Source organism: Elephantulus edwardii, unplaced genomic scaffold (genome assembly GCF_000299155.1).
Source record: "Elephantulus edwardii isolate Elephantulus edwardi_28Jun2011 unplaced genomic scaffold, EleEdw1.0 scaffold00151, whole genome shotgun sequence".
Taxonomy (NCBI): Eukaryota; Metazoa; Chordata; class Mammalia; order Macroscelidea; family Macroscelididae; genus Elephantulus; species Elephantulus edwardii.
The window spans coordinates 1771481-1795293 of record NW_006399901.1 but is presented as its reverse complement, the minus strand read 5'-3'; the positions used below and the strand labels follow the sequence as shown (position 1 = coordinate 1795293).

Here is a 23813-nt window from a genome sequence, read left to right as displayed (position 1 = left end):
CTGTGAGTTATCTCATGGACTTCCAAAATCTCATGGACACCCTCTTGGAGTTGGTGCAGCCAGAGTGCTTTTTGGAAGCAAATATAATAAATCTTAGTCTCATACTTTCGGCATGTTGCTAGGAAAAGTTATTCCTTGGAAAGGCTTGGTTATAGCTTGGAAAGGTAGAGAGATGGCAAAGGAGAGGAAGACCAAATGCAATGAATGACACAGTGACTGCAACAATGAACGTGAGTGTGTCAGAGATTGTGAGGATGGTTAGTACAGGCTATAGGACATGGTTCAGATCTATTGTTCATAAATAAGGTCACTATGAGTCATACTTGACTTGACAAACATCAAGTGACTTAACATCAGTAAAATGAGATATTGGCAGTTTCGTGGTAGAACTATTATTTTCCATGCCATAGAGCTTGGTTCAATTCCCAGCCAGTGCCCTTCATAAGCACTTTATCAGTGCTGCTCAAACACTGAACAATTTTCAATGGGGCTTCCAGAGTCAGATGGACTAGGAAGAAAGGTCTACTTCTGAAAGCCAGCAAATAAAAACCCTATGGACCACAATCATCCATTCTTCTATCAATCTTGGGGAAAGTAGAGGACTGGGCAGCACTTCACTATGGTCTGCATGAGGTCACAATGAGTCAGGGGCTGACTTCACTAAAAAAGAGAAAGAAGTGATCTTGGGCAACGAAAAATGACATTTATGACAGCAAGATTTTAAAGGATTGGCAGAACAACTCACAATAGAAACCATGAAACACTAGCCAGAAATGATCAAAATGGAAATTATGGCACCTTGGCAACAGATGGAGAAAATCTTGAAGTTGTTAATGATGTCACTGTAGTTGGAACCACAATCAACACCCATGGTACCAGCAATCTCTGGGGACATTTGCTATGGAAAACTTTACCAAAGTGCAAAAAAGCAAGGATGTTGGTTTAAGGAGTAAAGTGTGCCTGGCTCTTAATTCTATTTTTAATTGCTTCCTATGCATGCGAAAGATGGACAATGACTAAGGATGACTGACAAACTGATGCCTTTGAAGTGCAGTGTTGGAACAAACAAGTCTGTTTCGGAAGAAATGCAACCAAGATGCTCCTTGGAGACAAGCATGGTTAAAACTGTCTCACATACTTTGGGTATGATGTCTGGAAGGCCAGTCCTTGGGGAAAGTCCTCATGCTGGGAAAAGTGGAGGACCAGGGCAGAAGAGGAAGACCTTCAAGGAGATGACTTTAACAATGGGCTTGAACACATCAAAGATTATGAGAATGGTGCAGTATAGTGCAAGGTTCAGACTTCCCATAGTGTTGCTATTAGTTTTTTCAATGGCACATAACAATAGTACTAGGGAGCTTTGGTGGCATCTTCTGCAGAGCCTTGTGCTGCTAAATAAAAATCTATGCTTCTCTGACCTAATCTACCAGCAGCTCCAAAGGATAAAGATAGCCATTTTTTGTAACTTACTATTTTGACATATTTCAACAAATGCAGCCCTGATGTGCTTACCAGGTTGTGCCAAGACATCTGGAGGAAAACTACCTGGCATACTGACTGAACAGACTGTAATTATTCCTATTCCCCCCCCCCCAAAAAAAAAAAATGGTGATCCAGCCCAGTGTGAAAATTATAGAACAGTATCACGAACACATGCAAGCAAAATCCTGCTGAAGATCACCCAAAAATTACTGCAACAGTACATTGACAGAGAACTTCTAGGTATGCAAATTGGGTTTAGAAGAGACTGTGCCACTAGGGGTGTTATAGCCAATGTTAGATGGATCTTAGCTGAAAGCAGGGACTACCAGAGGAATGTGTGTGTTTCATGAATTATGTAAAGGCATTTGACTGTGTGAATCATAATAAATTGTGGCTAACCTTGAGAAGAATAGGAATCCTAGAACACTTAATTGTGCTCATGCAAAACCTTGGACCAGGAAGCATCCTATCACCATACCTTTTCAATCTAAACACAGATCATTTGGGAGGCTGGACTTTATGAAGAATCTGGCATCAGGATTGGAGGAAGACATCAACAACCTGCATTATGCAGATAATGTTACTTGCCAAAACTAATGAGGACCTGAGGCATTTGCTGCAAAATGTCAAGTCTTCAGTATGGATTGAAGTGCAACATCAAGAAACAAAGATTCTCACAACTTTGGTCAGTCAATTGTCAGCACCATGATAAAAGGAGAAGAGATTGAGATTGTTAATAATTTCAGCTTGCTTGGATCCACAATCAACGGTATTAGCACCCAGTCAGTCAAAAGATGAAGTGCATTGAAAACTGCTGTTAGGGACCTCTTCAGGATGTTTAAAAGCAATGTCAGTCTTGAGACTACAAGACTAAAGAGACCTGACTCAAGCAATGGACTTTACAACTGCTATGCATGAGAGCTGGTCAATGACTAGGGATTACAGAATAATTGATGTCTTTCAGTTGTGGTGCTGGGGAAGAGTACTGAACTGCCAAGAGAGCAAATAGGTCTGTCCTGGAGAGGGTGAAACCAGGCTGCTCCTTGGAGGCAAGGATTCTGAAACTCTCTCTTGCACATACACATACTCTGGACATGGAGGTACAAGGGGCCAGTCCTTGGAGAAAGACATCATGCTTGAAAGGGTGGAGGAAGACCTTGGATGACATGGATTGGCACAGTATTAATGGGAGTCGGTGTACTGGAGACCGTGAGATTGACTCAGGATAGGGAGAGTTCAGTGATAATGAACATAGGGTTGACAAGAGTTGCAGGCAACCTGACAGCACACAAGAATGGATGGTTAGATGATTTGGAATCTACTAGACATCAATGACAGGAAATATCTGAGTTGCCTTCAGTAATCTGTTGGTTAAATTATGAATGTGTCAAAGATAATTCTAGTAATGGCTCAGGAAGTGAAAACAGTACTAACACTGGTTCGTGCAGGAAGTGAAAACAGTGCTAACACTGGTTCGCGCAGGTGTGGAGCAGTGGTAAGACCAGAAGACTGGCACAAAATGGTACTGGAGCTGACCCATGGAGCAAGAGTTGAGTGTCTTTTGGTTGAGGTTTACAGTAGAGTGGTGGCTATGGGAATTCTTGGCTGCACAAGCAGAGGCTAGGCTAGCCCAAGTCTCAAAGATACAAGTAGAAGCTGCAGAGACAAGAGTGTAAAGTAGAGCTGCCTCATTCTCATAGGCCCATTATGTCTGGGTGTTCAAATGGTGGAGCCACATTCTCGAGTTTGATTGTTCCAGCGTGTGACACTGTTTAGGTGTGCAAGGTGGATGTGGTTCCCATCAGAAAGGAGCAGAACTGACATCTCAGAAAGCCTGGATGTTAGTGCTGAAGGGCTCTGGGGCTTTCTCTCATAATGCAGTGAGGCCAGCACTTAAGACCGAAGATCAGGGCTATTGCTTACATGTTCTCAGAGAAGACTGGATTATTTTCAAGTTTAGAGGGCTGGCAAATGGTCATGTGTTTTTTTACTTGCTTGGTACCCATTATCTTTTTTTCTTCCCTTCCAATTTCTCACATTTGTAATGGGCATGTCTACTTTTTTGCCTATTCACTATTGAACTTCAGAAACAGGTTAACGTGTATCCTAGACTCACAGATGAATTTTCACTTGAAATTCTAATTCTGGGATAAAAAAATAATCCTGGGATGACATGATTTAGGGTTTTGTTAGTGGTAGTCCAACAGTGGGGTATCCTAGATTGAACTGTGTCCCCTCAAATAGGACAATTTGGCTAGGTTTAGTGGCATAGAAGGTTAAGTGCTGGGTGCCTAACTGAAAAGTCAGCAGTTTGAACTATCCTCTGAGAAAGAGGAAGCCTGCACCTGTTTACAGTCCCAGAAACCTGATGACCTCCTTGGGTCTGAACCAACTTAAGTGAGCATTTATTTATTTATTTAATTTATTTATAAGTAGGCCATGATTGTCTGTGGGTTAGCAGTTAGACAAGGATCTCTGGGGTTTGGTCTGCTTTAATGTTTATCTTACAAGAAATAAAAGGAGAGAGCAATATGTAGACAAAGTAGGATCTGAATACTGTCAAGGAACAGAATGAATGCATCAGTTGGATCCAGGATCCCTGTGACAAAAACCTCCTAGCCTTATAACTGTTGCTAATATATGCAGCAGATGTTAAAAGGAGACCAAGGACTTTCTAACAGAATGCATTCCTCTACATCTGGTGCTCTGAATTCAGATTACAGCCTCAGCTTGAGTTTTGACTTGATGGCAAGGAATGAATGCAAACTTGTTAAAACTATCCATAAGCATTTCTGTTCTAACACTACTGGATAGCTAAGACACTTATGATTTTTAAGTTTCTGTAATAATTTAGGCATTGTCAGTTTTGAATTCATTTGGTCTTCTGGGTTGGGGCACCTGTGTGGCCATGGAACTGTTAAACATTGGTAAATACCATAGTGCTCAGGATTAAAATTTTAAGAAACAGAAATGCAACTCAAAATTATTTAAGCAAAAAAGACTTTATTGGTTCACATAACTGAACAGTCCAGGGAGTTATACTAGCTTCAGGCACGGTTGGATCCAAGGGTACACACAATGTCATCAGGATTCAAGTCTCTCCATGTTTTGGCTCTGCTTTCCTCTGCACTGGCTTCATTCTCTGACTGGTTTAGTTCATGTGGTGAGCCTTGTTTCCAGTTTTTCATCCAACAAAGGGTAGCAACTTCAGTAAAGGAAGTTCCTCTTCCCCCACATACAAGAAAAATGCCTTGGCTGGATACCACTAGACCAACTATAATCATGACCAGGGCTGAACTGGTCAGGTGGACACAACGGTCAAGAAGATGGACTACCTGATTGGCCAGGTCTTAATTATATGCCCAGTCATGAAACTCAAGGTTGGCTCTGCCCATCTTAAAGACACAGGCTGATGGAATAGGGAGAGGCGGTTCCAAGAAACACCAAGGAGTTATAAGATGGAGTGGACACTGGGCAATCAAAAACAATTGTCTGCAATGATTACATATTGGGAAACTGAGTCTCTGTTCATGAAGTAAAAAGGCTAAGAGCTGGTAGTACTTCTTTCATTAATTACTAAAAAATATATTCTGAAAACATCATGAGGGTAAACGAAGTTTGTCCTGTCCTCAGGAAGAAAAATTATGTCCAGTAGCATACTTTGGATGGTAGTACAGCAGAGTTTCCACGGTAGTGAGTCTAACAGCTGTCTTGTTGATGCAAAGTGGCAAGACAAACATCCCACTCTGGAAATAGTTCTCTGAAGCTAAGTCAATAGTAAATGTTAAATTTGGTAGAAAAACATTTCCTGTGTTCTTGTCTTGCTCAATTTAACTGGTATATTTCTCCGAATACTGGTGAAGCAGAGCCATGTTTGTATTCTTACTGAATAGACAGCACTTGGGGCTCTGGTGTACTTCTTCCAGATCTGGTAAAATATGCTGAAAATAGGCAAAGTGGCCCACCATGCACTTAAAAAAACAAAAAAAAAGGTGCTGGTCAGAGTGTATGTACAGCAAAATCCTTTCTGCTGTGAACAGTCCTGGTGGAATGAGGTGTAGATTGCTTCTGTTCAAAATCTTTGTAGGCACAAGATAGGCTGAGGCTGGTTGTAGTTATCTCAAAGGCAGCCAGTCTGATTGCAGCAATACATCAAAAAAGGTAGGCAATGGCTGAGTCAGGTAAGTATGTAAGCAGAGTACCTTCAGCAAGGCCAAACCAATAGCCAGAAAATGATCTGGAAGAAGAGGCAGATTAATAAAGAGCTCTGCAAATTGGCTTAATACACTCAATACACTGGCTTAATACACTGTGATTTTGAAGGGCAAGTTAGCTGTAACAGCTTTTTTTTTGTGCTCATTTGACAAGTTTCAGCTCATATGAGATGTTTATATCCTTGATCCAGACTTGAGGTTATTTAGGCGTTTTACACTACATTTAGGAGTTAAAGGGTTTGAAGAGCCAGATTTGTCAAGGCTGGCTCAACTCTCTTTGGTAATCAACTCTTTTCCACCTTCTGTAACTCAGCTCATCTTTGAGGATTATAATAAGCAAGGCATCAGACTGGCTTCATGGTGGTGGTTAAAGATTCAGATGAGATTTGAGGCAGGCTCCTAGGTTTGTGTAGGGTTTTTTTTTCCAACCAAGTCTTACATAGTACACATTAAACTTTTGAGATTATCATCTTCACATTAAATCTCTCTTTTTGACAGGATCCGAGACAAAGACTAGTAGTGGAGATCAATGTCCTTGTATGTAAAATACTGGATTTACAGCAGAGGTGACAATAGAAAAACTTAGCTTGTATTTAATCCTTAATAAATTACAGCCTTATTTACAGGCAGACTGGCCATCCAGATTTTCCCCCCTAAGGTGAGCAGTTTACAGCAATCATATTTAAATGTTTGAAATCTCAGCCAGTTATAGAATTTAGAGGGTGATCTGTATTCTAGTTATGATTGGTCTAGAGGGTAATGACACAAAAGAAACTATTCATAATGCTTAGCCAGTGCATTCATTACAGCAGCTGAGGATAGCTGGATCTTAAATAGACTGTGATGGAATCTTCTCATTATATAAATCAGTCTTGTTCAACATGATCTTGTCTGGGAGTTCATAAATTGAATCCTTCCTTCAGAAGTAGATTATTTTGATGTTTGAGGACATCTTACAAGGAATGAAACAGGTCACTCTGAATCAAGTTGTCTTCAGAGTGAAAAAAAAAAAAAGACACTACCAAGACAGATGAAACTCTATTACAACATCCATGAAGATAGGGGACTGTGGTTTTATACTAGGAAGCAGGAGTCTACTGATCAAAATCCTTAGCTGCAGTCATTGTAGATTTGAGTCAGTCCACTTCCAGCAAAAAAGGGGAAGATGTATTATCTGTAAAGTCCAGTATGTAAGCCCTCAGGACACCAAGGGCCTGTTCTTAATATCCAATATCCTTAATATGTGCAGTTGATGGAATTAGGCATCAAGAGCCAATTATACAGGGATACTTCTCATTGGTTAGAAAATGTTCCAAACAAGCACATTTCAAATCACATAGATAAGGTGGTCAAAGATTCTCTCTAGTAGATCAGCTGTTAAACATAGAACTCAGTAGTCATAGTAATTTAGGGGCAGTGTATGAAAATATGCCAGTTATAGAAAACTTGTTTTGGCTTTTCTTTGAAGGTTAGTTAGCTCCCTTATCATGCAGTCAGTATTGAAGTGGAATAAAAACCGATGCAATAGTGTAAATGTCCCTGGTTGAAAAATGTTAAGTGACTTGTAGTTTGAATATAAGACAAATGATAACCACATACTATGTCCCTTTTATGCATTGTTGTTCAAATGCTGTCTTCATAGTTACATAATCCCTTGCACATGGAGTATCATGGCTAATGAGGACATATTGCCTAAGTTGACACACAGTGGTCCCATGAAGCATCAGCTTCAATTTCATGCCAGCTTGCTGAAAATTCAGCTATCAAAAGAGAGTTAAGACTTCAAAGTCATGTACTTCAAGTACCACCAGAGCATCTGGTATTTGTGACAGAAGATGGCTAAAGGTATTTTATCAGTGTAGAGCATATATGTGTGACTTTCTAGCTAAATCCAGTTCCAGGAATCACTAGAAGTCCACCTGAAGGTGGAAAGCTGTTAATGGAATTTATCTGACATCACTTTCAATATGTTTGGGTATTCCTGGGGCAAGGACATGCCAATCTTCTTGCACTTTTCCAAGTTCACAGTTATATATTCCGACGACTCTTTCACATTAACTGAAAATGGTGGTTGCACGGAGACACATAAAAGGTCAGAATGTCAATCAAGACAAACATCATATTGTTGTCTAGAACAGTGGTTTTCAAATTGTGTTCTGAAGAGCTTTAGGTGTTGTGAGGGCGAACCCTCAGATGTCACTGTGGTGGTAAGGAAGGTGCTTGTGATGGGTTTCAGATCCCCCATTCCTGCTTCGTCCAGAGCAGCTGCACTTTTATTTGGAGATTCCATATCCTTTTCAAAGGGTTTCATGGCCATTTAAGTGTCTTTGGAAAACAAATGATGTAACAACAAGCTGTTCACAGAATGCTGAAATACAGAAAATAAGTCACAGAAATGACAAACTGTGAGCAAAACCAAGAAAAGTGTTTCTCTAGTCATTCTTTCCACAATGCAGATACATTACAAGTTAATAAATTCTGATTGGTCTGAGTTGGGCTTCTAAGTAAGGATTGGGATGTGACTATTGGCTAGACGTAGCAACAGCACTTGCATTCAGCATACACCTGGCAAACCATTTCTTTGTAAATACCATTCCTGAGAAGTCTACAGTGAGGTGACTTCTTTCATGAGTGCTGACAAGATCTTAATAAGTCACAACTCAAATTTTGAGGAACTGTAATTTGCTCTCCCTTCCCAACAATACAATTCTAGGGGTAGAGGCCATGGAACTCTCCATTTGAGAGCATTATTACTTTTCCCTCAACCCCTTTCCATGTATTCCGAAAATCTTGTAGTGTTTCCCTTGACAGAAAAGAAAAGGGGATGGTAAAACTGTATGATTGTCAGATGATAGAAACATCCTCAATCCAGCAGCTGGTGACAAAAAGTAGATAGATTTCAAACATGCTCTTATTCCTGGTTTCTCAGGAACAGCCACTGAATGGGCAAGTACTGGCAATACCTATCCAAAGCATTTTGCTTTCTAATAAAAGGAATGCTGCTTTTAATCAGTCTTCTGTACTTGATTATACTTAATATACACTGGGGTCTTTGCTCCAAGCCTTTAGATATTCTGTAATACACTACAATGCTAGTAGATAGGCAGTATTTTTATCTTTAGCAGCATATTAGGCTTCAGGAGCTCCATGACAATATATATTACAACTGTTACAAAATGACTGCTCTAAAAGAAATGCTTAAAATACTAAATTTGTGGAGAGGGGAAAAAAACAAAAAAACACAGGTAAAGACCTGGTATTCAAAAAGAAGACTTAATAAATAAGTGGGCCAGTAAATGAACAGGAAATTTCTAACCAATTAGCCCATCTTGAGAAAACCATAAAGACACACAAAAAGATTTAAAAGCAGCTTCGTGTTTCTCATATTGAGTTGGCTCAGTATCACATGGACACACGCTCTGTTGAGTGAACAATCTACCACCATGGATACAGTCTATTCCCAAATCTTAGAGGAGTGTTGCTATGGGATTATGGTCTAGGTACAGCATTATTCACAAGATTGACTAACATTTGTGACATCTTGCTCAGATGAATGCAGCAGATCAGGAAGCCCCACTATTGACTTTTCTGGGGTTTACCATCTCCAGCTATTTTAACACTAAGTAAAAGGCAAGTATAACTGTAAGGAGAGACTGGACTAGGAGTCAGAAAGCCAGGTCTTTCCCACTGTGTAATTATGTCACCGTTTACATTTCCATTTCCTTATTAAAAAAAAAAAATAAACAAATACTTATTGTTTTGGTAACTAAATGAAATACATGTATGCAAAAGTGCTCTGCAACTGTAAAGTGCTATATAAACATAAGGGATTACCATACAGGGTCTACCTTAATATAGCAAGAGGCCATTTCTGGATCTGACTGGAGCTCTGTGAGATGGTGTCACATAAAAGGAATCCTTGGAAGAATTTCTTATATTTGTATGAAAAGTTCTGGTTCCTGAGAAATCTCATAGAAGACACTATGAAAAGTTCACTGTGTCCTTCTTTTGATCTCAATGGGTCAAAATATTTGTCACTCCATAGGCAATGACAGATTTGAAGTAAGAAAAGAACAGGGTGCAGGGATCTTGATGGAAATCTTATAGATGCTTCACAAATGTCAATTACTTGCAACTGTGTGGTCCAATGCTGTTCTCAAGGGCATGCTGCCACTCTTCTGCCGGTGTCTTTCCTTGGTCCCAATTGTCATCATGTGTCTCTGAAGGCTATAACTAACCAAAGAAACAAAATATATTCACAGAACAAATGGAGCCTTTGTTGTCTGTATTTTTGGTTTAAGTATTCTGACTTCACAATTAAGGACTGTGCTGAATCTGGGTAGAATGGGACAGGAGTGAGGTAAAGGCCACATGATAGCAGAATGCCTCTTGGGTCACAGTGGTCCCACTGGCATGGTGCCTTCTTCAGTAGTAAGGTGGTAGGAGAATCACTGGGCAAAAATCCAGGTTCTGCAGACTGATGGACTAGTACGAGGAAGGGAGTCAGAAGGTCCAGGTGAACACAGCAATCAGGAGGCACAGGACTAGAGGGGATAGGGACAAAGCAGGTAAAACAACAAATGCATGGAATTAAAAACAGGACATCAGCTGTCTAATGGGTACTAAATCTCAACAGGCCTGGCTTGGAGTGATGAGAATGATAATTGCGTAGAAAAGCAAACCCCCCCCCAAATCTAGCTGAAAATCTCTGAAAAGAACAAAAGAGTTCACAAGCCGATTCTTTTTTGGTTCTTGGAAACAAACTGCCCCAGAGACTGGCAATCAGGAGTTAATTTGAATATATTCAGCCCCCTGGGCAGGAGTTAAGGGGGAAGAAGGGAGTAGCTCTTTAAAAAGTACAGTAAGAGGACATTTTACTTTTAAAATTCAACAAGCTAAGGAGATGCCCTCCCCAATTCTTATGATCTTGCCCTTTAAAAAAAAATGCTGTTAACTTTCACTTTAACAAGTTTTTATTTATCTTGAGTGGGAGAGGATAAATACCCACCAGGGACGGTGCTGAGTTTTGTAACCTTCTTATGAGTATTCTTCAACAGATTATTTCTCTTTATAAATGAGGACTCTTTAAACCCTTTTCAAATTTGGAATAAAAAAATTAAATACAGGAAATGAAGAAACATTGCTCACACCCAGTGACTTTTCTACTCAAGAGCAACTTTATCACACAACAATTAAGCAAACACTTACTGAGTGCTTATTCAGAGAACACTCGCTTTCTAAATTCCTCCTTTCTAATAAAAGCTTCATCTTGGGTAGTGGTGTGTGGGCAAAGATGCTTCAGCCAAGGCCCTTGCTTTCAAGGGGTTTGCTTTCTGGAAAGAGACCAAATGTATGAAAACTATTTTACAAGGTGTCATATGATTGGATTTTCTTTCAAAATACACAATGGCATACTATAAAACTTAGTTCTGGCTGAAATTAAGAGATTTGTGGCAAGGAGGTTATCTAGATGAGTTGGATATTCGGGAAATGGCTGAGTGTTGACAGAAGAAAACATATGCAATAGTGAGATGATCATGCAATAGTGAGATGGTCAAGAAAGCATTTTGGAAAATGGCAAATACCGTGGTTCACTTTGGATGGGGTGTTGTCAGAGTATACACCGAGGTCTGGATAGAAACTCTGGTCTTCAGATTTCCAGGAACAGTGTTTATGGCAGTGCTTGTTCAATCATTGCCTCTTTTCCCACAACAAGGTCAAGTGTTACAAAAATATAAAATAAAATTTTAAAAAAATCCAGCTCTAGAGTTCCTGCTTCATGCTGATATGCTCTCCTGGGGCCCAGGTGCAGTTTTTGGAAGTCTGGATTCCACATCTGTGGCTATATCAAAATAAACTTGCTCCAGCGAGTGCAGAACAATGGAATGAAACCCTTTGAAACATAAATCTTGAACACCTCATTCTTTTTGACAGAGTTTCATCTGATTTTCTTTTCTCCTGAAGAAAGTATCTTATCACCACAGTCTTAAAAAGATTCTTTTGAGGTACATCCAGATTCAATTATAAAAGAGCTAAAAGAGCAATACATTTTCTCCAAAAAAAAGTCTTTTCTCACAAAGGGGGACCGTTTTTTGTCCCTGCCCTTTAGGTACAAGGTGTAGTCAATATGATTCCCCCTCTCCCCAAACATTTGTATGAAATACCAGGACTGGCTAACACCTAACCAGACAAAATACGTTTAAACTTGTTGGTTTGTTAGTTTTGAGCTGTACCACTGGTTAAGCACCACTTGGCATAATGAAAGTGTTTGAAATTCAACATTGTCAAACATTTCTATAGTGTTTGATAATGGTCTGGAATTTGAGAAAAGCAGCTTGAAATTAACAAGGAAGCAAAACTGGTCATTTTGGCCATCCTAGTATCACACTTTTGAGCAATTAAATAAAAGGCAGACTGGGTAATAGTTAAAACTTTGAATCACTTTCAAATCTACTGATTCCTGAAGTTCAGTAAGAATTCTAAAAACAAGTTTTAAAGTGTGTTAATCTTCAATGAATATAGGCAAAGAGGCCAAAAAAAAAAAAAAAAAAAAGGAAAACCCCAGTACATTAAGGAATCTCCTGATGGGTTCAGTATGTTCCATGGAGCCGTTTGCTAACAATCCACACACACCGCTAAATAGCTGGACTTAGCAGCACCATTTAAAAACAGGCTTGTTCACTACCAACCACCAAAACTAGAGATAGGGAGTTGGGCAGGGGGGAAAAAAAAACAACCCACAGTAGAAAATGGTCAAGGAAAGGTAGTCAGGCACCAGTATAAGCAGCAGAAAGCAAAGTTGTCGAAACAAACAAACAAAAAAATTAAAAATTAAATATGCATCTTGATACTAGAGAATGCACCACCAACTGCTAGTCTGAGCTGCTTTGTATCAGGTGCCATTGTACCATTATGGATCAGTCACCCATTAGGCACCGCAGGGTGAAAAAAAAAAAGGACTTAAGCAGGGGACTGTTGTTTACCCCGATCTGTTATGCATAGAAACAGCTAACATATCCCAAGGACTCAGGGGATTCAAACTGGTAGTGAAGTGTCCCAAATGATAATCTAGGCCTCAGTTTCCTCCCTGTGGCACAAAGAAATCGTAGTTCTTAACTCTTCTTAGGCCCCAGTCTCCTATGAAAACTTGACGACGGATTCTCACTCCCCAGAAATTCTCCCTCCCCACAAATGTCTGCACACAATTTCAGGGAGTCTGGAGATCTCCAACACCCATCCAAGGTTCCAGGGTTAACGATTCCAAGGACTGGGTAATTGCTAAGTTTTCTTTCAACTCAAAAACCTTTACAAACAATAATCATCTTTTACCTACAAACGACGCTTCTTCACAGTCTACAAAGCGCTTTCAATCCCACAGACATTGACAGGCAAGAGAAGGAAACTGAGGCGCAAATTACTGAGCGACTTGCCTAAGGTCACTCGGCCAGCTGGTGGCTAGGCCCGGAAGCAAACCCAGCTCTTCCGACTCCAGGGCTCGTCTCCCCACCCCGGAGCTGCCGCCAGAGCTCCCGCCCCTCACTAAGGCGGCATAAGGAGAAAAAGGCAAAGCAGAAAGCCCACCACCAACCATCCCCCGGCCTCCTCCTGCCCCCCCAACTGGGTCCTTGCAGTCCCCGAGGGGTGGCGCCAGGCCTCCAGGCCGGCCCCGGCCACCCCCGCCTCCCCGGCCGCGCCAAATCCCGCCGCCGCCGCCTCCCCCGGAGCTGGGCGGAGCAGCTGCCCGCCTCCGCCGACCACCCTGACGACTCCTCGTCGAATCGCAAACGCATAGGCCGCCGCCCGAGTTCTGCGTACGAGAAGAAAGACGCGGCGCGAGCGCCAACGGCCACCGGGCGCGCGCCGCGGCGGCCGGGCCTGCGCCCCAAGAGCGGGATGCCAGAGCAGGAGGAAGAGCCGCCAACCGATCGCTCGATCGACCGCGCGCCCGCTCCTTCGCCCTACCAGACCGGGGAGGGGGGGAGGGCGCGCCAGGGCTTCTTTGAGTTAGGGGCCTGACTCCCCAGCGACGAGACAAGATGGCTCCTCCGGTCCGCGCCGCAGCTACCGTCCCGGCTGCGTCGCTCGGCCCGCCCCCGGTACTGTTTCTTTAAATGGCGGAGAGGGTCAGGAAAGCAGGAAGAGAGCAGCGAGCCCTCACGTGATAGGGGCGGGTCTGGCAGCACAGATCCGGTCACGTGGGGGCATGTTGCTCGCCAATGAGGAGGCGGTGCATCAAGGCGGGGGTGGGAGGAGTTGCGCCTCTCTGATTGGCCAAATGAACCGCTGAGGCCTCGGGGACTTGGGGCATCAGGGAGTGCGCGAGGCGGACGGAGCTAACGCGAGCGGAGACAAAGCCCTGGCGGTGGTGGTGGCATCGGTGGCTGTGAAGGCGACAGAGCAACCCTCTTCGCAGAGCTGCAGCACCACGCCCTGTCATCATTTCTTCGTCCAACGCAGCGTGAGGCAGCGGGCGGCGGCGGCAGAGGCGGAGGCGGCGGCAGCACATGGTTCCAAGCGCGCGCTGCGGTTGGGTTCCAATTCCGTGGGGAGGGACAAAGGCAGCTGCGAACACCCGGCAACGCCCGGTCAGCTGGTGCTCTCGCCAGTACCGTCTATCCCGACTTTAAATCTGGACCTTAAATCCTCCTCGGGAGGAGGAGGCCACGGGACCGAGCCCCGGGAAGGGCCGGCAAAGGCTGAGGCCGCCTTCTGAGGGAAGCGGGGGGAGGGGCGCGGCCCGACTGCGGTGATTTGGGCGGATCGACTGAGACGATTTAGCGGGCCTGTGTGAGGTCGTTTGGCCCAGGATCCAGAAGAGATTGGGGCGAGCCTGCAAGCTGGGTTTGATCTAGGCTTTTGGGGGTGGGGGGAAAAATCCGTCAGCGCTTAAGAGGACTTTGCAGCTGGGAGTTCGAGCACTCCGTCGAAGACGTCGTGTTTGCCGGTGCAGGACTCTCTTAAAAGATCCTTGAAATCATTGGTGGTGAAGACCTGAGTCTTCAAGTTGCGTAATGGAAAATAGCAGATCAGTGAATTACTAGATTGTAAACCGTCGTGATCATAGGAAATTTCCAGGAACGACAAAACCACACCCACAATCAAGACTTAAAACCACAGTGAAGATGGAGAAGTAATTCATCTACCTCGGACTGCCCTACATCCCTGGGAGTTAAAGGCGTGCCCGTTAATGCCAATCGCTTTCGGCCTACAGTCTTATGACATAGTTCCTGCCAAGCGCTTACATCATAATCGAAGATATAAAAGAGAAGGAGAAATGAATTATTTCAGACTGCTGTGTGAATATATTTTGGAGAGACCCTAGAGAAACCGTAGATTAACTAAGAAGCACAGGGTTTCCTGGAGGAAATCCCAGAAGACTATTCCGTTCATTCTAAGGGTCCAGTTAAGGGGGTAACTGGCGACTTCCCTGCGATAATGGCTTTCACAAATTACAGCAGTTTGAATCGAGCTCAGCTAACCTTTGAATATCTGCACACTAATTCGTAAGTATATTAGGTGCCACAGAGGTAACCAATAACAAGTCATTTGATATTAGGATGGAAAACCTTTCTCCAAAATGTCTTTTTTCCCCTAACTTATTGGGAGGCATCTATGAATGAGATAAACCACGAGATGAGCTCTTGAAGAATCGAGATCAGTGAAATACTGCTTGCTAATCCAGAAGACTCTGGGCTCCATATACTGAATTGAAGCTTTCTAAAGGCAAATTTTAGTGTTTTCAAGTCAATACCATTGAAATGTTTCTACTGAAGTGTTTGCTAGAAACCAAGCCTTTGGATCACCCAAAGTTGGCATATCACAGGATCAGCTTTCTCTGCTCTTTAGTGACAACAGCGAGCTATACCAGCAATAAAGAGGGGGCCTAAAAGATTGAAGACAGAAAGCTAGTTGCAGACAAAAGTTTGGAAGAAGAAACCATGTGTAATTTGCTCTGTAAATATATGGCTTTATCTTCCGGGAAAATTGATCCCTCCATCCAATGTAGTTTGTATATTTTAAGCAGGAAATGCCTCACCCACACTGATCCATAAATGACCTTTAATGCCAACCACACAAGGACTAGCTTCAGGTGAAAGATTGCAAGCTGCTTCTTAAGTTGATTGGTTTCCATTCTCTGAAGGAAAAAGGAGGTTTACGTGTGAGTGGGTCAGCCTAGACAGCATTGAGGGGTTTTATTGCCTTTCAATGTGGGTACCTCTGTTTGTAGAGTCCTTTTGAGAGTCGCTCTGCTAATCCAAAGGGAGCACCTCTGACTGTTGGAATCATCTTGCTCCTCAGAGATGGGCAATCTTTCCTGTAACTTCTGTCCCCCCACCCCCACCACGCTGGAGGGTTGGATGAGTCATTTCTGACTTAAAGGCAGTTCTTTTTATGATTTTTACAAGCTGTGTACAAATCACAGAGCTAGAGCACATACTGTGCTCGTTGTTATTCAGATCATGGTTTATTTTGGTCTTAGAACTTTGCAAGGAATCCTTATGTCCATTCTTTTGAAAGTGAGCCAGTGGGATTAAAATACAGAAGTGTTTTATTTAGTATATTCACCTATGACTTTTGCAGTCAGGGTAAGCTACCATTTTAGTCCTTTGACTGGTGATGGACAGCCCACTATATGGCCCAAAGTTACCTGAAGAAACCTTTTCAGGATTGAGAATATAGATTTCCGTTCTCTAATAATGCTTGTACTAGAGTTTAAGCCTTTTATGGATAGGAGAGAGTGTTCTATGTATTTCCTTAATGTCTATTCTTTGTTGGTTGTTTTTCTTTCAAAGAAATTATCTTAGGGGAGCTCTGGTGGCCTAGTGGCAAGGAGCTGCAACTACAATCCCAGAGGGGCACGGTTCTAATCCACCAGATGCTCTGCTGGGAAAGGAGGGACAATCTCCTCCTGTACCAGTCAGATCTGATTTGACGGTACACTCACACAAAAATATATTAAAAAATAAATAAAATTATCTTTTCCCCTAAGTAGTTAGGTGAATTGCTAGCGGTGGAAGTTTGGTATGGTTTTTATCTAGGAAGCTTGTTGAACATTTTAGAAAAGGGACCTTAAAGGTCACCTAGGCAGAGTCTCATGAATGATGAACCTGGAAATCTGCTTGAGATGAGGTGACTGATTAAAGGTTACTCATCTTAGTTGATTGCATGGCCTTGGGTGTTCAGTGTGTTTTTTTGTTTTTGTTTTGAGTGGTTTTTTTTGTTTGTTTAAATTGACTTTTTAAGACCAAAAGGAGCCCTGTTAGCCTTATGTGTTACATTTTGGGCTGCAAACTGAAGGTCCAATAGTTGGAATCCACTGTAGAAAATTGATGTAGTCTAGTCCTGTAAGATTTGTAGCCTTGGAATCCTAAAAAATTTATAGTCTCTGAAAACCCCTAGAGTATCAATTACATGTTAGTTCTGACTTGATAAGTCCATTAATTTTGGGATGCTGGAATATTTCTGTCTCCTCCTCCCAGTTTTATAGCATATTATCAGTGGGTGGACAGTCAAAGCAGAGAGATTTAACTTCACTCTAGTCACTTGCTTAAAATAAAGGGGATCAGTTTTCTGGGAATTTGATTTACCCATGTTGTATTGAAACTAGTATGAACATTTGAAAGCTCTGAAATTTCCCACTAAGGATCATGGCCTTGACCTTTGAAGTTCTAGTTCAGACAGTGTTGAGCCCTTCCAGAAGAATGTATGAATCCTGGAACACCAAGATAACAGTTTTGTAACTAATTGCAAGATATTTCTTGATTGTGGTGATGTGATTGGATAATTGTATCATAAAAAGGAAATCAAAACTTTCAAATTCCCAAATGTGACTTTTTACTCTTGAGTGGTTCACTTTGTTATCTTCAAGGAAGAAAAATTTGCTTTACCATAACTTCTCATTTGTTCTGATTTTGAAAAATCCATTTTAGGGCATCTGACATCTACAGTACTTTCTTAGCTATTAACTGTGAAAGAAGTGGTTTTGCCTCATTCCATTTAGTGTAGATTTGCAGGCAGAATCCAGGCTAGGAACGTGACATTGTTCTGGTGTGGTAGAAAAAGGTAGGACTTGGGTAGCAGTCAAACCCAAATGGACTACTTCCTTACTGTGTGAATCTCTCTCTGAGTTTTAGTTTTGTCATTTAGGAAATTGGACTAACCTGACAGTGATCATGACCATTATATAAAATAATGTAGTTTTTGGCTCCTTCCCTGCATAAAACAGTAAACACTGAGTTGTTGAGTGCCATTGAGTTGGAAGTGACTCATAGCTGACTCCAGTAGGTTTTCAGAGGCAATAAATTCCACAGGAGGAGATTGCCCATCTCTCCTGCCGAGCAGTTGAACTGCATGCCTTTGGAATCGCAGTCTGGTTTCTAACAGTAGGTGGTGATTTGTTACTTACATTGTTATGTGCTATTAAGTTGGAACTGACTCATAGCTGACCCTCCAGCCATACCACTCATTAGTGAGCCAGTGTAATGGTAACATTCTGTTTGGTACCACTGATTAGGGGGATAGCTTCTTAGTGAATTTGGAGTAGTAGCCTTGAACTATGTATCTGCCCTGAGGTAACAGTTGATAATTGTGCTGTTATGTCAACATTTATGCTTACAATGGGCCTGAGAAAATCTCATGGCAACTAGAAAGCCATGGACTAGTTTAATATTGAATGTTGCTAAGATGAGTTAAAAATAAGAATTTATTTATGTAAGATTTGGGCCTGCAAATAAAAAGTTAAGGCCCTCTGGTAGCATATTCTACAACATGTGCTGCTAACTGAAAGGTCACTAACATGTTGTGCTGGTGGTTCAGATCCACCGGGGTTTCTGAAAGAGGGAAAATGGACTGTCTCTTGTCCAAATTTACAGCTTTGAAAACTCAGTGATTGATTGTTCTGGATTGGAATACACTTAAGAGCACTGAGTTTAATTTGGAATTAAAAAGTTTGGAATTACCCAGGCTTTAGATGTCTTCATGGTGGTGGGAGTTGTACTCCTTAGGGATAAATATTGTGAGTCGTCTTGTTCGCTTTTGCATCTGAGTGGCCTGGTAGAGCAGAATGCCTAAGTAGAAGGTGGCTACTTTTTGTTCTTGTTCCTCTTCCTCTGTTGTGACCATAGGTTTATGAGATGCCTTAAGCTTCTACTGAGAAAGATGAGCAGTCTCCTCCTCTGTGATTTACAGCTTTGCAAACCGGAGGGTTGATTCTGACCCAACAATAACAAGTTGAGTTTTGTCTGTATGTGAAGTGGATGTGGAAAAACCTGTTCATTCTGAATATATGATTTAGAAGCCATTTGAAGCATGGATCCACACTCTAAATATGTTAAAGTGGTTGCTCTAGAATTTCTTGGGTTTTTTCCTCCAGCAATGAAGACAGATTGTTAACATACATAAAACTGAGTTCCAAAACTATTTCCAACATAGAACAAATTATGCTTAAAGCCATGAGCAGTGGAATATGGAACAAGCTTGTTAAAAAATGGTTTTCTAGATGGTTGATCTCTTTTGGAGAACTTGTAAAGGATCCTTAGGTCTTTGAAGAAAAGAATTTTGATACTTGTTCTTTCTGTCTTGAGAGTTAAGGGGTGAGCTTCTTGGAAAACTGTTTGTAAAACAGATTTTAACCAATGATGTTTTTTAAAAATATGTTTGGAACAGGCTTTACCACCTGCTGGATATTCCATAGGGAATTATACTGCTAATCTGAAGGCAACTGCTTTGACTCCACCAGCATTAGTTCCAGTGGGAGAGAGTTGGGCAGTCCCTCCTATAGGATTTATAATCTGAAATGCCTCTCAAGAATTAGCTGTGAGCTTACTCCAATTCGACAGGAGGGAGTTGGAACTTTTTTGGGTTTTAAGCATGTTAGCAAAATCCATCATGAGTGAATTGGAAGTCTGAAGAAGGTTCTGAATATTTTCTGTGACCTTACCAACTGTTGTCTCACAAGTCTCTTTATGATGCTTACTGCCATCACAAAAATACTACTTGACAACTGCCATCTTAAGCATGAAAAAGTTTAGAATACCATGCTTACCTGAAATCTTTTTATGGAACAGCTTCTGATACTATGTAGAACAAGAGACAAATTGAAATGGTTTTTTTGACATCATGCTTAGAAAAAAGTAGAGGGTCAGCAAAAGAAGAGAAGACCCTTAGTGAGATGGATTTATGCAGTGACTGTAAAAATGGGTTCTAGTGTGGCAGAGATGATGAGGATGGCACAGGCTAGGGCCAGCTTCGGATCTGATGTTCGTCATAGGGTTGCTAAGTCTTACTTGATGACACCCAGCAACAAATGCATAAGGACACAATTTCAACCATTGTGTAAAAAGCAGTGGAAATCTAGGGAGAAGGGTTCTTTTTGCTGGCCCATTTGAGATCTGCTTATAGAATTCTCTCTCATATTTTTATGTGAAACATAGAATAACGTATTGTTGAGAAGTCGTTGCTCGAACTTGGGTTTCCTTGTCCTGATAGCAGAGGGAGGCTTGACGGTTTAATGCATTCAGTGCTAGATTGATAACCAAGAAAAAAAATCCACCAGTTCTCCTTAGTTTCAGTTAAGATTTGTTGTTGTGACTGGAGTAACAGGGGTAGATATGTCAGAGACAGTGAAATTGATTCTGGATAGGGTAGAATTCAGAGCTGTTGTACGTAGAGGTTGCTATGAGTCACAAGCGACTTGACAGCACATAACAACAACCATAGAGTTGGAACCAACTCATAGCTGACCCACCAGTGAGTTTTTAGAGGCACAGGAGTGGATTGCCTATCTTTATCCCATGGAGCAGCTGGTAGATTTGTCTTTGGGTTGGCAGTGCAACTACTTACCACTGAGCCTCCAGAGCTTCCTCATTTTTCACAGCTTTGGAAATCCAGTAGTGTTGACATTGGTTTGCATAGCAAAAATTGTCAGAATTCGGGTTTCAGATTATTTATACTGACCTAACTTTCCTAAAGTTATTTCTGCACATAAATTTGTGTCTCTGGTTTAATGATTCTGTTCTTGTCCACCCTCCTCCCCACCCCACCCCACCCCTGCATGAGCAGTATTTCTAAGATTCTATGGTGAGATTCTGTGGCTTAAATTGAAGTAGAGATTCATGTTGCAATGAAAAGTCTTGCTGTAGAAATGATTATATAACAATTATCAAAGGTTAAATAAATGAGAAGACTTATTTTATAATTTTCTAATTACTAGTAAGTCAGCAAAAGACAAGAAAATCCTCTGTGAGATAAATTGACACAGTGACTGCAGCAGGGCGCTCTAGAAGTCAGAGATGATAAAGATAGGACAGGGTTCAGATCTGTTCACAGACTTGCTGTACTTGATAGCACATAGCAACAACAGTATAGAAAAATGACTGATTTAGAATGTGCGAGCATGGATTAGGTTTAGTACTGTTATTTTGGTGGATCATCTTTTTATCTCTGTAGGGAAGTAATTTAGATTATTTTTAACTAATATTTTGAAGAGTTGGAGGTGATAAGCATGAATATTTTCAACAATGATAGAACTGTTTTGTTTTAGTAATTGGACTCTTCTATGTAAAGTCAGAATTTCTTATTTTTTAGTTGAATTGGAGATTCTTTTTCTACTTTTTTATGTGCATGTATTGACCCCTTTAGATTAGCAACAGGATACGTTCACTGATCTCACAGGGGGATGTTCTTAATTACTAAGAACCGGTAGTTTAAAATTTTTTGTTTGTGAGCACTTATGAGGGAAAAATAGTTTTGGGTATTTATAAACAAATCATTACAGTTTGCATTTAAAGAGCATAAATATTAGATACTCTAATGAGACTACCATTTATTTAATAGTGTTAATATTTTCATTCTTAAATTTTAGACATTTTATCCATTAGTTGAGCTTTGTATACAGAAAATAGCAACTTTGATAACTGTAATATATTATGTGTGGGTTAGTGATTTTATGCTTTTCTCAGCAAAAATCAAGCTAGTTTTCTGGTGGTCTTGTGTAGACACATCTTACAATTTACATTTAATCAGAGCTAGTATAGGGAACTCTTGTGGCTTAATGAATAAGGTGTTACACTGCCAAACTCAAAGACAAGCAGTTTGGATCCACCAGCTGCTGCTCCAGAGAAAAAGGGGACATCTCTTCCCATGTAATTTACAGCCTCTGAAAACCTGCTGGAGAGTCAGAGACGAGTCAATTCTAGCAACAAATTTGAGTTTTTTGAATTTGGGAAAAATAGAGGGTCAGCAAAACAGGGGAAGACCTTCAGAGGGATAGAACAACACAAAGACTGAATGAAACATTAGACTTAACAGGAGATTGTGAGGGAAGCACAGAGTTGGGCAAGGTTTTATTCTGATGTGTATAGAATCACTATGAGTCATAGCCACAACCCAACACCAAGTAACAGTGTGGGAAATAGCACAAAGTGCATCGAGAAGGTGTGTAAGGATACAGTGACTCCTGAATAACATGATAATTGTATGTTGAACCAACTCAGATTTTGAGCAGCTTTCCCAAAGAGGAGATGACCACGGTCTACCATGTTCTTTGGTATCCTTAATAGTGACCATATGAAAATTAACCAGGCTCTTCACTTCCTATCAGGAATTGCTCAGGAGGGGCTGAGATTTCTTACTTTAATGTGATCCATTTAGACAGACTATTGTCTGGGACAAAGTCAAGCAATGGATTATTCTCCCAATTTTAATTTTTTTTTCTTTATAATTTGCTTATAAACTGTACAAATGTGTGTAGATTACTTTTCTTACCAGATCACACATGAGAATTGGCAAAGCAAAATAACAAATGGTCCATTGGGAATGCTCCAAGTTAAGCAGAAACATAATTAAGCTCATTAAGACAATAGAAAATAATTTTTTTTTCTTAAGCAGAACTTTAATTATAGTGAAAAACACTGTTTTAACAGTGTACACAGGAGTCTTATGGTTTTGGGCAGTTTCTCAATTGAAAATGGGTTAAAATCAACATTTCTGAGTAGATAGCAAGACTTGATAGGTCAACAGTGGAGCACGATTGGTGAGCTCTGAAAAGGCTTGTGTTATGGAGAAATTGAAACTGCAGTAGTGTTGATGAATAATGCAGATGATTGATTTAGATTACTCCCTGAATAGTCTTCACTTTTTTAATTAAAGTCATAATTCTTTAATTCTCTGGGTGACTAAATATTTATCATTTCAGAACTACTCATGAATTCTTGTTTGGTGCTCTTGCTGAACTGGTTGATAATGCACGGTATGTATTCCTCAGCTATGTACAGTGTGTGCTTATAAATATAAAAACTTAACAGGGTTTTTGTAACTTTTATTCTCCAAAGACTTGAAAAGACGACATTTTTGGAGCCGCAACAACTCCTAAGAGACCTCTTAGCCAATAAACGATTTTAATAGCCCATTAGGTTGGTACTTCCACTGTTATTTGATTAACTTAAATTCATTTATTGCGGTCTTTGTTGTAGCCAGAAAATAATCAACTTCTGACCTCCAGAGCTGCCTTCCCTTGTGTATGAGGGCAAGATAACTGTTGTGAAAATGTAAGGAAAGATTGTAGAAACCTGAGAATCAAATTAATAAAACAAACAAGCTCCTGATTTAATTTTTGCTGATCTGAGAATAGGCAACATGGTGACCTGGTACATTCATTGTGTGCCTGGCTTCTAAACCTAAATATCAGCAGTTCACATTCAACCTTTGCTGCACAGGAGCCTTGACAGGAGCGTTCCAGTGAGTCAGAATGGGTGCAGTGCAGTGAGTCAGAATGGGTGCAGTGCAGTGAGTTTATTTTAGCTTTAATTCAGACTAGGCTATCTGATGCCTTTCAAGCTATGTTAGAATGCTCTGTCCTACGGATATATGTGTTTAGTTGTGAGATAACAAATCAGAGCACTTTTGCGTTGTTAGCAGTCCAGTTTGGAAGGAATCACTATTGTGCATCGTCTTGTACTGAGTTCTTAGTGAAAGAATCATATAGATGTTACTGTGCATAATTAAATAGAGTTGGTTCAGAGACAAACAAATAGCAAAGTCCAGATTAGTAATCTTTTTATAATTTAGAAGATATTTTCTCAGTCTTAGTCTTTTTTCGGAATACAGTAAATATCTGTG

At 40.9% G+C, this 23813-nt stretch overlaps 1 protein-coding gene and 1 pseudogene across 1 annotated transcript in view; both read left to right on the top strand.

Annotated features, from left to right (window-relative positions):
• Positions 1–13712, top strand: part of LOC102863418 — a 37012-nt pseudogene extending 23300 nt beyond the window's left edge.
• Positions 13713–15131: 1419 nt separating this feature from the next.
• The window catches only part of MORC2 (MORC family CW-type zinc finger 2), a 48036-nt gene continuing 39354 nt past the window's right edge, over positions 15132–23813 (top strand). The window contains exons 1-2 of the mRNA XM_006894797.1: positions 15132–15199; positions 22891–22944. Coding sequence (XP_006894859.1) covers positions 15132–15199; positions 22891–22944 — 122 coding nt within the window. The remainder of the gene's footprint in view (positions 15200–22890; positions 22945–23813) is intronic.